Consider the following 17,092-nt stretch of genomic DNA (forward strand, 5'->3'; position numbering starts at 1 on the left):
TTGCCAATTGACCAATTTTATTTCTTCACCTGAAATTTCATAAATGCCAATGTTTACAATCCAGTGCAATAAAAATCCTGTGGAGAACGGAATTATAACTATTAACCAGACAAGGATGATGGAATGGATGCAACAAAACACCTAGTACACACCACTAGACAGACTATCAGTCATAACTGACAAGTGTTCATATAATTTCTTCCTTCTTATCGAACTTTATAACCGTCCAGTTACACCTTATGTGATGGCATTTTTCCTTTTTTTTTCTCTGGACTTTTCCAAACGAATTTCACTACACTGCATAATCAGACGAGCACTATCTAATTCACCTGAGCTTGTGTTTTATCAATGGTCTATTGCCAAAAGGTTATTGTATCAATGGTCCATATATCGCCGAGGTTGTTTGTATCAATGGTCTCTTAATGGCCAGTGGTCTCTATAATAGAGGTTTATTTCAATGGTCTATATGGCCGGGTTTATTTTTAAATCAATGGTCTCTTACACCAGAGGGAGACAGAGTCCACTTCTGCTCTCCCTCACACACCACAGTAGTCCTTATGGCTGCACAATCTATCTAGTTTTAATATCACAGAAAAAAATTAATACGCGAACGTCCCATTGCTTGGTTGCCAGATGCCGCTTTTTTTTTTCTTCCAATCTTCATTTCCCGCAAAGAAAAAGAAATACACATTGATCTACTTGATTATTAGGTTGGTTGAACGTTCCATATCTTTAAGGGATTAGTAGGTATTTGCTAAATAAGGTAGAATATAGTGAGTTTACTACAAACTATACATTACCCTATGATTCTCTACAGATTAGAATATTTGGAGACTATAATTTTACTACCCCAAGCCCACCTTAATTCACATTCATTCGCGTTCTTTTTTTTTTTAGTTTTCTTTTACTGTTCTAATTATTTAAGGGAACGAGTTGGCGGACGGAGGCCTTAGAAGTCATAGAAAAAGTTATGAAACTCGAATGCTTCTTCTCGGTCTTGCTTGGTGCTTAGTCGATGGTCGGGCGCGCTTGTGTCCTAGCCGTCCAGCAAATGCGCGCGAGAATGATCCATAAATTCTCCACAAACACCAGAAATGGACGGCATTGTCAGGAGTCAAACCGGTGATTCAAAGAACGCTCCCTGGAGAAGAACGGGAACTTTTTTTTTTGTTCGTTTATCCTTGAACGGCCAAGCTAGGCCGTCCGTTGCCGCCACTTTGGAGCTCCTGAAGCCTAGTCCATGTCAACAGACTGGCCGATACTCTCGGAGCGGAAGGCTTCGACCTGTGCCTGGCTGTCGGCACGCATCAGGCGACGGAGGTCGGGCTGTTGGGAGTAAAAGGCAGGGATGAGGCCTAATTTTAGACACACGATCGTGTGATAAATATAAGTACACTTTCTAACCAATATGTGTTGAATTATCTTTCTTAAGATAAGATAAATATGCCAACTGGCCTGCAACATACCTGAGCCCTGTCATCCACGGCTCACAGAGGGGTTGGGGTGGTTTGACCTACCTTGGGGTGCATGAGGACGAAGGGCAGCTCTGCAGTGACTTCTCCTCCCATGGCTCCCAGGTACAGCTTGACCTTGACCGTGTAAGAGATGACCATCCCGAACATATCCCGGGACTCGGGGTTGGCCAAGCTATCGGAGGACGAACGAAAATGCGATTAGCCATGTGTCGTGTATGGAGACATTTACTTAGAAACTGGTAAGATGAAAAATGATATCACTGTAGCATCTTAACACCTCTGGCTTATACAGGGAGCAAAACCTACTGTACAAAGACCTGAAAGAAGAGAAAGTAAAGCAAACATGAAACAGACCTGATGGTTCGTCACGAAGGCAGGTAATGCAAGAACTCAGGATCTGTAAGTATATCAAGCTCAATGAACTTACCAAATGGAAACAATCGTCCAGCCTCTTGAATGAATCTAAAGTGTTTTTGGTATGACACAGTAGGCAGTTTAGCACAGCGTTCGATAACCCGTCTTGGAAAGTAATGAACTGCTCTCCATTTCCTAGTGTTTGCTAACAACACTTTATGGACTACAGATTGAACATAATAATCTTTGGTTGTAATCTTGTGATATTTTCGTAATCTACTGAGATTCTCTGCAGTCTAACTCCAGGTTAACATTAAAAGTTTCTTTCGCAGAAGTCTGTGTACTGGGATCGCGATTCACCTACAACCTTATCCTCCAACACCTTGAAACCATCAAATGCCCCTGAGAGTACTACTGGTTTAAGGCACCTCACCTTGATACTGCCACAAAATTTTCTTTTAAGAATGTTCCTCAACCTTTACCAAACTAGCGCCAAAGTCTGAAAAGTCCCTCAACCATTACCAAACTTGCGCCAAAGTCTGAAACGTTCCTCAACCCTTACCAAACTTGCGCCAAAGTTTGAAAAGTTATTCCCCACATTTCTCCGTTTTACAAATGACTCTCTATATTCTTCCTAGAGTCACATTTGTTTTGAAATTCTGGCAACCTACCTCATCAACATCCAATGCTAGAGACTTTCATCTTAAACCTCAAGCCGTCTCGTAAACTATACAGAGAAGGCGAACTCTTCGTAACACCACGACTTTAAGGAAAAAGTCCTGTGCGATTCCCATCTCAGGGAGGAAAGCAAGTGTGGAACTAAAGCTAAAGCGTTCTGCTTAAAAGGCCGAACACTATTTGAACGGATTGACTGGATGGAACGAAGCTAATAACGCTGTACCTCCGGTGAACTGTGGTCGCCACATACGGGTACTCAAAGCTCTGTAAATGAAGACAACTCAAATCATGGCCTTGATAGGCCACACGAGTGGTTGGATATGAAGAGAGCCAATAGATAAGGGACCAAGCATAAGATAAAAGTGATGACAGGCAAGAGGAGATTACATGGAGAGGTTTGCCAGTAGACACAGGTAATTTAGGAGGTAATATTGGTACTAGGGGAGAAACGAGGCAGAACTCAGAATGAAGAAGGTAGCCAACAGACTGGATGAAGGAAGCTAGCAAAGAGGGAAAATACAAGACATGCAGATAAGCAGACCATGAATATACGAACGAACATGTCTACAGACAAAGAGGTAAAACATACGATGAGGGGAGATAACAAAGGCAGAGATAGGATCAAGGGAGCTAACAGAGGCAGAGCAGTGGAGGAGGAAGTTAACAAAGGCAGATCACTGGATGAAGGAAGCTAACAGAGGAAGAGCATTGGATGAGGGAAGCTAACAAAGGCAGAGCATGGGATGAAGGAAGCTAACAGAGGAAGAGCACTGGATGAAGGAAGCTAACAGAGGAAGAGCATTGGATGAAGGAAGCTAACAAAGGCAGAGCATTGGATAAAAATAAGTAAACAGAGGCAGAGCATAGAATGAAAGAAGCTAACAGACAATCAGCAAACAAAATGAAGGAAGCTGGAGAAGATCACACGAAGGATGAAACAACTCACAGTGTAGTGGAGGCCAGGTTGGTGTGGATGTTCTTCAGGTGGCCGTCGAGAGCGATGCCACGGCGGTCCATGTTGGAGCTGAGGGTTGGGGTGAGGTAGACAACCTTCTGCAAGGCTGACCCAGGGTTGACTGGACATCCCTCCCTAGTGGGGAGAAATATTCCATATATGAATAACGTTGAATGTATACTGAGCTTCGTCCCTAATAGGGAGATATATTACATATATGAATAACGTTGAATTTATATATATATATATATATATATATATATATATATATATATATATATATATATATATACATATATATATATATATATATATATATATATATATATATATATATATATATATATAGTATATAGATAGATAGAAGTAACGTTAATGGTGGTTTGTGTAAGTTCCTTGTGGAGGTCTTTGTTCAACCCATAGTTCGTCAAAACACTGCATGACCAGAATGTGGAAAGTGTCTTCTCTTTGTATCACTAGTTCGCCTGTTCTAGTATTTGCGCCTGCGACTCGAAGGCGTTATAGTAAGCCTTTTTTTTTTTTATCACTAATCCACTGGTCCGGATTCGATCTCCAATCGCAAGGCCCATCAAGCTGTTCATCCCCTCTCTGGTTTGTAGATAAATGCATACTAACTTCTGCTGGGGTAAAAAAAAAAAAAAACCACAGTTTTGACAGGCCTAAACAGCAAACAGGTTGCACCTAGGCTACAGTAAACCCTGGGGTGTGTCCTTGTTCACGGACATTGGTTCTTACTGACAGATCTAATGAGCCCTCCAAGAGTTGGCACTTTACTTTTACTTACACTGGCAGTAGCTTATCACCACCCAGAGAGTCACACAGTAAGGATAAACTGTACTAAGTGGGGGCAGGACTTACTGTGTCTCGACGCTGGCGACGGTGCTGCGGTACTGGCCGCCAGAGAAGAGGCAGATGTCCACCATTTGCTGGACAGCGGCCTTGATCTTCTTGACGGTCTTGTTGCTGTTGTTCCTGACGGTGATGTTGACGGCGATCTTCTCATTATGGTAGTACAGCTGCTTGTCCAGAGTGGCCTCCAACTCCAGCTCGCCTGGACTGAGCATGAAGTCCTTCCTGACGATGGTGCACGGCTGCCGACCTGCCTTGCTTGGAGCGAACTGGATCCGGCGGATGTTGAGTTGAACAGTCGACCTAAGAGATGGAATCACTCTCTCGTTTTTGAATGTATTCTCCTCCAACCCGTGTACATAAGCGTAAGTCATCTACTCATTATATTATATGTGCAATTTCATTTTATTTCAATGATCTTCACATTAGCTGAAAAATCTTGTGTTATGGTTAGCTGCAAGATTGAAGTAGGATATATTTCCTTCCTCCTGTCCATTAGTGTTTTTAAGTTCGTTCTGATTTAGGTTAAACTGAAGCTATGCCGATACATCGCTTCCTATGCACTGAAAATACCCATGTAATGATAAGGTGAATTTTACAAAAAAAAAAATAATATCGGGTGCCAAACTTATGTTTTCATAGCTGCATTACTGAATACAGTACATATTTTCTGTAATTAGCTCATTTCACAGTTGTCAATGGATGAAACTATGCAGAACAGTTGATTAAGTATAGAAGTGGTAGATGTGGTGTACTTGTGGCAGTACATAAATGTCTGTGAACATAGGCAAATTTTTCAAAAAAATGTTGGTGTATGAAGAAATAACGGCCATGCATTTAAATCCGCCTCTTTTGTATCAAAATTCAGTAACTATTCCCTGGTTCTGAGTTATGTACGCACAGGGATAATTTAGGTAGTTTTGAAGGGAAATAGATATATACAAGAAGTAATAGTAGGCTAACATGCTTACAGAAAACTCAGGAAAAATGTTTACTTTCGCAAATAACTTTACCAGTTTAACGAATCTAACTTTAGAAAGATATCATTGGCAAAGCAACTGAATTCATCAGTTTTCAGCAGATCTTGTAAAGGGAATTTTCTCAGTCTGGGTGGAAAAGTTCTCGATGGCGCCAGTACTTTTGATATCCTAATTCAGGTGTGTGTGTGTGTGTGTGTGTGTGTGTGTGTGTGTGTACGAGGATATCTAAGCAAGTGTGTGTAGATTTACTTCAAGGTCGAAGTGTCCGCGTTTTTTGGGTATCGATTCTAGATTATGGGTATAAGTTTATTCTTTACAGAAAAAAAAAAAAATATGGAATTCGTTTTTATCAGGAAAATTGAATTGCGTCTTTCACTGTAGCTGAAAATGTGGAAACCTTATTACACGATTCAGATTTAAGGAAAATAAAATCCTACCATTTGATTCATATATAGAGGGAGTAACTAATCTCTGTTCATTTCTTTGTACTAAATTAAAAATGTAATTCAAATGTCTTTTCATTAGACAAACACACAGGCAGTCTCCATATACCTTGTTATGTGTCTATGACAAAAAAGATATATGGAACAAATGGAGAAGTTTGTTTGCACTGTGACGTAACGCCTCACCTCTTGTGACTGCGGTCGTCCTCGCTGTCACCGACGAAGATCTTGATGTAGTACTCAACACCGCAGGGATGTCCTTCGTCGTCACGCCCTGGCTGGATGGTAACTGAGGGAGGAGCCTGCTCGGGCATCTTGAACGTGAAGGGGTAAGAGTTCCCGCCCAACTTCTTCATGAGGCGCTCTTGCAGCTTGCTCGGCTCGCCGTCGTCAGCCGCGGGAGGGTAGATCTGGTGTGAGGCGAGGAACAAATCTTTCTGGAAGTTAAGGCCCATCACCTCGTCCTCCTCGCGGCCATATCTGAAGCTGCAGACCAGCTGGCCGAACACCTTGCGACCCTGCAGATAGGATGGGTCAAGCACCAGCACGCCATCTGTAAAGCAGAACACCCATAGTAGGGTTAGAGTAGGCTACACACACACACACACACACACACACACACACACCTCTTAAAGACACATAGTGAAGGAATATATTTCTGGTGTTGGCTACTGTAGAGTGCGTCATAACATCATAACACAGTTTTTCCAGTTCAAGACGGATATCCAAATTATTACTTCAGAATTGGTTCTTTTTTTTCCGAAAGTGTAATGGTAGTTTTAACTACGTGTTCACTAGACATATACATCCATAACGAAGCTAACTTTTGGCTTCCTTCCCTCACTTTGCTCCCTCATATATCAAGCTTCCTCTCTGGCCGATCTATCTCCGTGGCTGTTCTTGAATCATCCGCTCCCCGCTTTAATCTACTAACAGCAGTGTTCCAGAAGGTTCTGTTCCTTCTCCTATACTTTTTCTCATTATTATCAATGATTTCTTATCTTCCACGAATAATTAAATGCACCTACACGCTAACGATACAACACTGTATTCCTCCACATCTTTCAATTCTGCTTTCACTTCTCTCACTCGATCTGCATCTCGTCTCGACATAACTTCCTCAATAAACTCAGACTTGGACAGGATATATCAGTAGGGTAGACGAAATCTGGTTGAGTTTAATGCCTTCAAGACCCAGTTTCTGCCCATCTTTCACACCCGCTTGAACTACGTTGCAGTGTTGGTTCACTTTTCCTTTTCTACAGGTATTACTCTCCAGAGCTGGCTGCTTGTGTGCCCCCTAACACCAGCTAGATTATATTCAAGCTGCCGTGTCACATGATTACTGTGTGGCCTTTGGTAACTGAAGGATGGGCCGCTTTGATAACTGTTTTTTTCCCCTAAACGTCGAAGCTTTGGAACTCTCTACCTTCTCACGTCTTTCCCAATGACTATGACCTGACACATTCTTTTAAAAGACAGATTTTTCACTTCCAAATTTTTTTTTTTGTACTTTCGTTAGTTTCCTCTTCTTCCCTTCTCTATATATTTCTATGAAGGCCTAGCCTTGATGTGGACTATAGTCTGTGACTGGAGCCTCCATCGGGAGGGCAAAAGGCTTATGTAGATACTGAGTATCACGGATTATTGAACTGTTGACTTGTTAACCATACAGAGGTCGTCGCCCCCCTCCATAACGAGAACCTCATACGAGTTAGTCCGTGTTCATGATTGAAGTGACTAACTGTGATCAGTGGCTGGCATCTGACTCCTAATGTCGTGCGGGATTATACTTACACACCAAAGTTGATTCGTGGTCTCAACAAATTCTCACGTAGTCAGTAATCCTATCAATTTACGCATATATGTACACACACACACACACACACACACACACACACACACATATATATATATATATATATATATATATATATATATATATATATATATATATATATATATATATATTTTTTTTTTTTTTTTTTCTTTCATACTATTCGCCATTTCCCGCGTTAGCAAGGTAGCGTTAAGAAGAGAGGACTGGACCTTTGAGGGAATATCCTTACCTGGCCCCTTTCTCTGTTCCTTCTTTTGGAAAAAAAAAACAAAAAAACAGAGGGGAGGATTTCCAGCCCCCCGCTCCCTTCCCTTTTAGTCGCCTTCTACGACACGTAGGGAATACGTGGGAAGTATTCTTTCTCCCCTATCCCCAGGGATATATATATATATATATATATATATATATATATATATATATATATATATATATATATATATATATATATAATGTGCATTACACATGACAGCTAGAGACTGAGTGTGAACGAATGTGGCCTTTTTGTCTGTTCCTGGCGCTACCTCGCTGGAGGGGGGGATGCTATTTCGTGTGTGGCGGGATGGCGACGAGAATGGAGAGAGTCTATCATCGTCAGTGGACGCACAGTTGTTCAATCTCTTCAAAAGACAAACTTCTCGCTCTTGTTCCAAGGGAGTCCCTCCTTTCCGTGCTCCTAATCGTAACGCAGTCTTGAGGCAGCAAGAACGCTATGAAAGGAGTCCGGAGCTGAGTGTTTAGATATATGAGCGTTAGTGTTTATGTCCAAAGTAATGAGTGTCGAGTTCTAAGGTAATTCCAAAAGGCTGCCACAATCAATACATGACGATGCTTCAACTGTGTCCGTCCCTTTACAAATACGTTTAAAAGCGTTGGTATCTTCGAGTTCCCAAGTCAAGTCTGATAAATGACCTGTGTTTTAGAGTGAATGTAATATAGGTGTTCCTATACCCATAGGGTTGTAGACTGTCATGACTATTTACACACACACACACACACACACACACACACACACACACACACACATACAGAGGGTTGTGAATAAGTGGGTTTCTAACGGTCTTTAGCCTGTGGGTGTTAGTGGTCAGGCATGGAAGACTAAGAACATGAGATTCTGAAGAGTCTGGTCTGCCTATTAGGGCCGCCAGTCACTGTCAGATGAACCCACGTAGTTCTTCTACCTCACGTATCATCTACATATCTAAACTCAATTTCAAGAACGCCAGGACGGTAACATTACGGTCCGATGCTTCAGAGAAGAACGAAGAGGACAAAGGTTGAGGGAGTAACCACGAGAAATGGACTCGTTTGAAAAAAGGAAGTTTTCAAACCTGACGAAATTTGCTGGAGAGAAACGTAAAAAGTCTGCGGCTTTAGAAGGCCATAAGCAGGCATGTACTCACCCACAGGATCGACAGCGGATACGTGGTCGACGAAGTCCCGCCGGCCGAGGTAGATGGTCAGCTTGCCGTTGGGCGCCGCCTTCTTGAACACCTTGAACTGTACCACCATCTTGACCGATGTCTTGGGCTGACCGCAGCAGACGTAGAGCGCACCGGAGACTGACAGCGTGCAGGAGGGACCCCGGGCTTATGTAGGGCCCGACGGCGCTAAGAGGATGAAGGCAGCTGACGCAGGCGAGGCACTGCGGAAGTGTCGAGGCTGAGTCAGCTGGGGTCAGGTGAAGCCCGCCAACTGGAAGGCTCGTGCAACTTGACCTTTTACTAGGGACCTCCACGCCCTCCATCTCCCGTACCTACCCTTGTTTTTAACCCCCAGAGTTTTTCTGTTTCTTAGGAAAATTACCTCCTACGTTCTGCCCTCCTGACGTGGAGGTGTTCAAGTGATGGCCGAAACCATCTTACAACCCTCTGTGTCAGTAGGTTGTAGACAGCAGCTTGGGCCTAGGGAAGTAATTTCCTCCTGACGAAGGGGTGTTCAAGTGATGGCCGGAACCATCTCACACCCTCCGTGTCAGTAGGTCTATATCTAAACGAACTTTTGACGCCCCTTTGTTCCTCATTGCTACAGTCTGTCATAGAGGAGCTGCAGGAGTTGAGGGAGGAGGAGGTTTATGGAGGAGTCGGACCTAAATCTCACAACAGAAAACAGCGCCAACGACGCCCTTCCTTTCGTGGATGTATGAAGCAATCCGGTTACCACTTCGACACCACCGTTGACGTCAAAAGCCACCAACCCTGGACACTGTCCGAGTGGCAAGAGTGAGTGCACCCAGCGGTAGGAGGACTCCACCATGAATGCCTGTGTGAGGAGAGCCCTATCTCACTTCTCACCGTGGTCCTCTCCCAATCTATAGAACCGGACCCTGGAGTCACTCAGGTCCTGGTCAATAATAGATACTCAAACAGGGAAATCTGCGCCTCTGTTCGGAAGAACCTGAACAGATGAAACCCAAGGAACCATACAGAAAGACTATACCGCAGAACCAGACGCCCCCAAATCAGACAGTGCCCTCTGACCTCATCCGTCTATACCACAAGGCCATCACGTTCACTTCTGACAAATGAGATGAACGTATGATTAAGGGCATGACCCAGAGAAACCTGAGGACAACCCACAAAGACCAGAAAAAGAGATTTCACCATCTGTTCGAAGCCATCTGACATCAAGAACAACGACTTTCTAGATGAGTTATGTCATACGCGAATTCCAGCGCCCACTGCATGCCCCGTTCCTTCATAGACCCCACCACCGTGAATGGCATAAGCAATCCATGAACAAGTGCACAGCTGAGCAAGCAAACAACTTTGTCTTCCTATAGCTATGTGTGTGCCAATTATCATATCACTGTAAGGCAATCAACGTGAAAGTATACATGAATTAATGTTCTCACTTGAAATACATGATACATGTCAACCCAATATCACAGCAATGCAACCAATGTGAGTAATATACGACGTTCCATTATGACCCCGAAATATGCAATCTATCATCAATGTATTTTCAGCCAAATGGTTTCCTGAGCGCCTACTACAACGCCACTCTCTCATGCAGGTGGAGAAAGAAAGGTGGCGTTGATATCACGGGCCGCCCGGGGTCGAGTGCTTAGGTTCGATTCCTTGGTTTCGGCGGTCGGTCCACAGTTAACCCCTGGTGATGGTCAATAACATGGATACCTGGCTTTCGCTAGTATATATATATATATATATATATATATATATATATATATATATATATATATATATATATATATATATATATATGTTTCCTTGCGCTACCTCGCAAGACGCGGGAGACAGCGACAAAGCAAAAAAAAAAAAAAAATATATGTGTGTGTGTGTGTGTGTGTGTGTGTGTGTGTGTGTGTGTGTGTCAGAGGTGGAGGGAACAAGGAGAAGTGGGAAACCAAATTAGAGGTGGAAGGATGGAGTGAAAAAGATTTTGAGCGATCGGGACCTGAACATACAGGAGGGTGAGAGGCATGCAAGAAATAGAGTGAATTGGAACAATTCGGTATACCTAGGTCGACGGCTGTTTCCTTTAGGGAGGGGCAGCGCTAGGAATGGATGAAGGCAAGCACAGGGACATCACACACCCCTGTCGCAGACCGATTTTCTATGGGAATCAAACACTCTCCTCTCTTCCTACTTGTACACATGCCTTACATCCTTGGCAAAAACTTTTCACTGCTTCTAGCAACTTACCTCCCACACCATGTACTCTTAAAACCTTCCACAAAGCATCTCTATCAACCCTATAATATGCCTTCTCCAGATCCATAAATGCTACATACATATCCATCTATTTTTCTAAGTATTTCTCACACACATTCTTCAAAGCAAACACCTGATCCATACACCCTCTACCACTTCTAAAGCTACACTGCTCTTCCCCAGTTTGATGCGATGTAGATGCCTTAACCCTCTCAATCAACACCCTCCCAAAAGTTTTCCCAGGAATACTCAACAAACTTATGCCTCTGTAGTTTGAACACTCACCTTTATCCCCTTTGCCTTTGCACAATGGCACTATGCAATCATTCCGCCAATCCTCAGGCACTTCACCATGGTCTATACATATACTGAATATCCTGACCAACCAATCAACAACACAATCACCCCCTTTTTTAAATAAATTCCACTGCAATACCATCCAAACCCGCCGCCTTGCCGGATTTTATCGTCCGCAAAGCTTTCAATACCTCTTCTCTCCATCAAACCATATAAATATTCCTCTATGACAGCTAGGAACAAAGGGGCGTCAAAAGTTCGTTCAGATATAGACCTACTGAAATGAAACACATTATGTCCCCAAGTGCCCTTTCGTGTAATAATCACATCAGGGGAGATACAAGAAGGAAATATAACAGTTATGTAATATACAACGAAGAGACGTAACTAGGACGACACCTGATAAACGAATGACTACCCAAATGTAGGTCGGGTGCGTTCGAGTCTGGCAACAAGAGTATCATAAACTTATTATGTGAACAAGAAGGGGAACTGTTTGCAAAGTCTCTCGACAGTAGATCTATCTAATTTGCATAGACCTTCACTAATATTAATGTTACAACTCTTTGATTGGTTGGTAAGGATATTCAATGTATGTATGGACCATGGTGAAGTGCCTGAGGATATATCTCCTGGTACAGGAGTTAGAGTTAATAACTGAGATGGCATTACTCCAGTCAATACAATGATCATTGGTCAGACGAGGGAGTAGCCGCCCGTCTCCCTCATTCATTTCTCACTGATCATTAATTTCTCTCCTGATCTTCGTATTGTGCATGTATATATATACCTGGACTTCCTTGTACTTTCCTCACACGTTGAGATGTCCCACGAGTCACGAAACTTTGTGTTAGTGTATACTTAAGAAAAATCGCACCACTGGTGTGTGTGTGTGTGTGTGTGTGTGTGTGTGTGTGTGTGTGTGTAGTCAAGAGATCTACCCTTACTATGAACTTTGCCAAGCTTACGATTAGTAATCTGCTTGAGCAGTGTAAGAGGGCCGTTAGACAAGATCAGAACATCGGTAAGAAACTGATCAAATGCAGAATTAGAATTCACATTCGATGAAACATGTTTGAGAGATCTCTTGACTACACACACACACACACACGCACACACACATGCACACACACACACACACACACACACACACACACACACACACACACACACACATACACACACTGGGTATTTGACAATTTATAATTCTAAAATCTGCAGACCTTTCTTAACGGCTTTTGTACGTCTAAGGGGATTTCTCTATACTTGACTATTTAGAATATAGCAACAGGATAAACCGAACGAAGCCGGAGACCTTCTCTAGTATCTCTCTCTCTCTCTCTCTCTCTCTCTCTCTCTCTCTCTCTCTCTCTCTCTCTCTCTCTCTCTCTCTCCATTCATACCTATTCGCTGTTTCCCGCGTTAAGGAAAGTAAAGGTGGGAGCACATGAAGAAATGGCTTTATTCACTCTCTTGCCCTGGTTCAGTCTACTGACAGCACGTCGCCCCCTGTATACCACATCATTCCAGTTCACTCTACCCCGTGCACATCTTTCACCCTCCTGCATGTCCACGCCCCGTGCACTTTGAATCTATTTCAATCTATCCTTCCATTTCTAATTTGGTCTCATCGTTCTCCTTGTCCCTTCCACTTCTGACACATATATCCTCGCCTTCCACACATTTTTCAACGCTCCCAGAACTTTAGCCCCCTCCCCCACCCTGTGACACTTTACCAAACTCAGTCACCAACTTCTGCAATTTCTCACCCGAATCAGCCTTCAGCGCTGTATCATGAGCGAACAACAACTGACTCACTTCCCGAGCCCTCTCATCCACAACAGTCTGCATACTTGTCCCTCTCTCCAAAACTCTTGCACTCACCTCCCTAACAACCCCATCCATAAACAAATTAAACAACCATGGAGACATCACACACCCCTGCCGCAAACCGACATTCACTGAGAACCAATCACTTTCCTCTCTTCCTACTCGTACACATGCCTTGCATCCTCGATATATATATATATATATATATATATATATATATATATATATATATATATCCCTGGGGATAGGGGATTAAGAGTACTTCCCACGTATTCCCTGCGTGTCGTAGAAGGCGACTAAAAGGGGAGGGAGCGGGGGGCTGGAAATCCTCCCCTCTCGTTTTTTTTTAATTTTCCAAAAGAAGGAACAGAGAATTGGGCCAGGTGAGGGTATTCCCTCAAAGGCCCAGTCCTCTGTTCTTAACGCTACCTCGCTAATGCGGGAAATGGCGAATAGTTTGAAAGAAAGAAAGAAAAGATATATATATATAATATATATATATATTATATATATATATATAATGGATGCAGTTCTGCTATCTGATAACACAAGGTGTTCCTTTCCGTAGCTCACTCCTAAACATCGTTCATACTTTCCTCTAACAAAATGCCCATACCTAACAACCTCACATGAGAATTATTAAACACGCACGCCACACCTGTCATTGACCAACACATCGACGAAACATCTCTGTCCTAATTAACTCTTCTCGATCATACCTAATAATAATATTTCATATATATCTACCAATTAATTTAGTCACACAATATCTCATCATTTATTCATCATATTTTCACTATTTTTGTTATAGTTTGGGCACAACCGGCTAAATTCTATTTAGTTCAAGAAACCACTCATCGCCCACCCCTCCCGATAACACTGTCTACCGCGTCCATGACTCCCAAAACGACTCAGCACAAGCTTATCCGTTCCTGAAGCAACACGCCATGGTGGTGTGGCGCTGGAGCGAATCAACCCCTGTAGCCTCCTCCAAACAGTTACACTAGCACACCGTAACATCCCCAAGGCATTAGGGAGTTTACACGCCTGACATCACAACGTACCCTAACGTGGCGAGGTCAGGAATGTTTTCTGTTCACCAGCGCGCGCCACACACACCATAGCATCCACTCATTCCACACTCACACATACACCACATATATCCTTATATATATTATTACTACTCATTTATATGTGCCAAACTATTCAAATATAAACCTTATATGCTTGAAATCCACTCAATTACTTCATCACAATCTTAACATGTACTTTTACAGTACAATTCTCGATGAACATTCCACCTCATCACATTCAGTCTAAAAATTATTTTCCCAACATCCACTTCCTCGCCAACTCTCCAACCACCACTTCAGCAACCTCATCATTTTCGGAATACTATTCCTTCATTAAATAATTTTCTTTATGTCTATGTTTTTCACACACATTATTTGTCCCAATTTACGCCCTCGTAGCCCAACTATGTCCATTACGCTTCATGTTACCATCATTTACCATTGTTGTCAACAATATCTAATACTACCTAGTTTTTCACCATTTAACTCATGTACCAAATTGAACTGAAGTCTAAACTACTGTTCCATAATTCTCCATTAGCATTTACTATCAAATTCTTCTTCAGCAACACTTTACTTAAATCGTAGCTTCCCAGTATTCTACACACATCCGCAACACATGGCTGTTTCAGCGACAGCCGACCATGTATTGCCAAAGTCTTCATCAAGACCATACTTGCCCCTCTTTCCAAAACTCTTGCATTTACCTCCCTAACAACCCCATCCATAAACAAATTAAACAACCATGGAGACATCACACACCCTGCCGCAAACCTACATTCACTGAGAACCAATCACTTTCCTCTCTTCCTACACGTACACATGCCTTACATCCTCGATAAAAACTTTTCACTGCTTCTAACAACTTGCCTCCCACACCATATATTCTTAATACCTTCCACAGAGCATCTCTATCAACTCTATCATATGCCTATCATATATATATATATATATATATATATATATATATATATATATATATATATAGGGATGCAGTTCTGCTATCTGATAACACAAGGTGTTCGTTTTTGTGGTGTTCATTCTAGAATTTTCTCTCGTAATACTTCACTACAGGAGACAGAGATGCCCTAGGACTGAGACTGTCAGGACGTGGAGGATTATCTACCCGCACCCGGCCACGGTTCTCATTGGACAACATCGGACCGATAACGTTCGCTAGGATTCATCTCGTCACCAAAAGTCAATAATTGACTCACCAATGAAACGCTTTAGTCACCACAAGACTCTGCGATTTATTCATCAATATTTCAGCACAGGTTGTTATAGTGTGTGGGACAGAAAACGGCATAAATTCTATTTAGATTTTCCTCCAACACCTCCCCTCCTCCTCCTCCTCCTCCTCCGGATTAACGCTGGCGTTCGCGCGTTCCTGGAGCTTCCCGATGACGTCAGCGCAAGCTTGTGATCCGTTCGTGAAGGCAACACCGGCCTGGTGGAGGGGGGCGCGGCGTGGGAGGCGTAATCGTCCAGTGCCTCCTCCCAAAGCAGGTTACAGCGGCTAGCGACACCGTAACATCTCCCAAGGGAGTTAGGTGCAGTAATTTCAACGCCGTGACTCATGTGCTGAGGCAAGACGTACCAACCTAACGTGGCGGAGGATCAGGGAATGTTGTGGTCTTAGTTCACACGCACGCGCGCGCGCGCACACACACACACACACACACACACACACACACACACACATACATACACTCATATATATATATATACATATATATATATATATATATATATATATATATATATATATATATATATATATATATATATATATATAATGAAGTTGAAATCGCACTTCAATAAGCGTTCATACAATTTCATTTAACATGTAATTTTTGTATACATGTGGCACGACATGTTCCGTGGAGACATTCCACCTCATCATCAGGTGTCAGTAACAAACAAAGTTATTTGAATCCCAACATCACACTTGCTTCCCGCCGTCCAACACCAATCTGTATAGACCAAGCACTCTCTGCTTTCTCAGTGCATGATTCTTCTATTAAAATATTCATACTTATGTCTATGTTTTTAAGAGCACTACATATATGTGATCCCATAGGCCTGGTAGAAGAATGTAGTCATATAAGATGTATCTTTAGTCAATCATATTATCCCATTTGGTTTGTGAACAAAGCTTACTGAAAAGCTAGGAAGACATTTTATGCTTCTTGTAACAAAAATGTGACAAATATGGATAAGTCTAAATGTTCACTGTTGCCATAATCTCCCAACTTAGCTTATCTAAGACAAAAGACATGTTCTAGAAAACAGTTCTTTTAATGTTGCTTCCCAGTACAATAACACCATCATGCAACAGTTGGTAGTGTTTACGCCGTCCCATGTAAGGCGTGCAAAGGATATTCATGTAGGCCAGACGGGGAAAACTGTAACGGAGAGGTGTTATTGGCACCGTCATGCAGTACGCAGGGATGACCACAAAAATGCGATCGCTAAACATTGTCATGAAAATGATCACCATGGCCATAGATCCTGAAATTCCCGTTATTCTACACCCCTCTGCTGACTATGCCATACGCAGTGTCATTGAATCTGTCTTAATTGCTAATACTAAGAACATTAATCTGTCCCCAGACAGTTTTAA

General features: G+C 42.5%; 1 protein-coding gene across 1 annotated transcript; it reads right to left on the bottom strand.

Annotated features, from left to right (window-relative positions):
* LOC139751163 (arrestin homolog) lies at positions 1–9,170 on the bottom strand. The gene is made up of 6 exons (XM_071666279.1): positions 8,996–9,170; positions 5,942–6,308; positions 4,342–4,635; positions 3,454–3,597; positions 1,518–1,647; positions 1–1,326 (listed from the first exon to the last, which is right to left on the bottom strand). The coding sequence occupies exons 1-6, from the start codon at positions 9,102–9,104 to the stop codon at positions 1,234–1,236; spliced, it is 1,137 nt and encodes a 378-aa protein (XP_071522380.1). The 5' UTR covers positions 9,105–9,170; the 3' UTR covers positions 1–1,233.
* Between the last annotated feature and the right edge of the window lie 7,922 nt (positions 9,171–17,092).

Source organism: Panulirus ornatus, chromosome 1, assembly GCF_036320965.1.
Source record: "Panulirus ornatus isolate Po-2019 chromosome 1, ASM3632096v1, whole genome shotgun sequence".
NCBI lineage: Eukaryota > Metazoa > Arthropoda > Malacostraca > Decapoda > Palinuridae > Panulirus > Panulirus ornatus.

Bases quoted from the DNA above. Each gene is read 5' to 3' on its own strand.
- LOC139751163 (XM_071666279.1), bottom strand. From the start codon at position 9,104: ATGGTGGTACAGTTCAAGGTGTTCAAGAAGGCGGCGCCCAACGGCAAG. The intron at 6,309-8,995 runs GTGAGTACATGC...TCTGCTTTACAG, and splicing joins ATCCGCTGTCGATCCTGTGG to ATGGCGTGCTGGTGCTTGAC. The intron at 3,598-4,341 runs GTAAGTCCTGCC...TCTCCCCACTAG, and splicing joins GTCGCCAGCGTCGAGACACA to GGAGGGATGTCCAGTCAACC.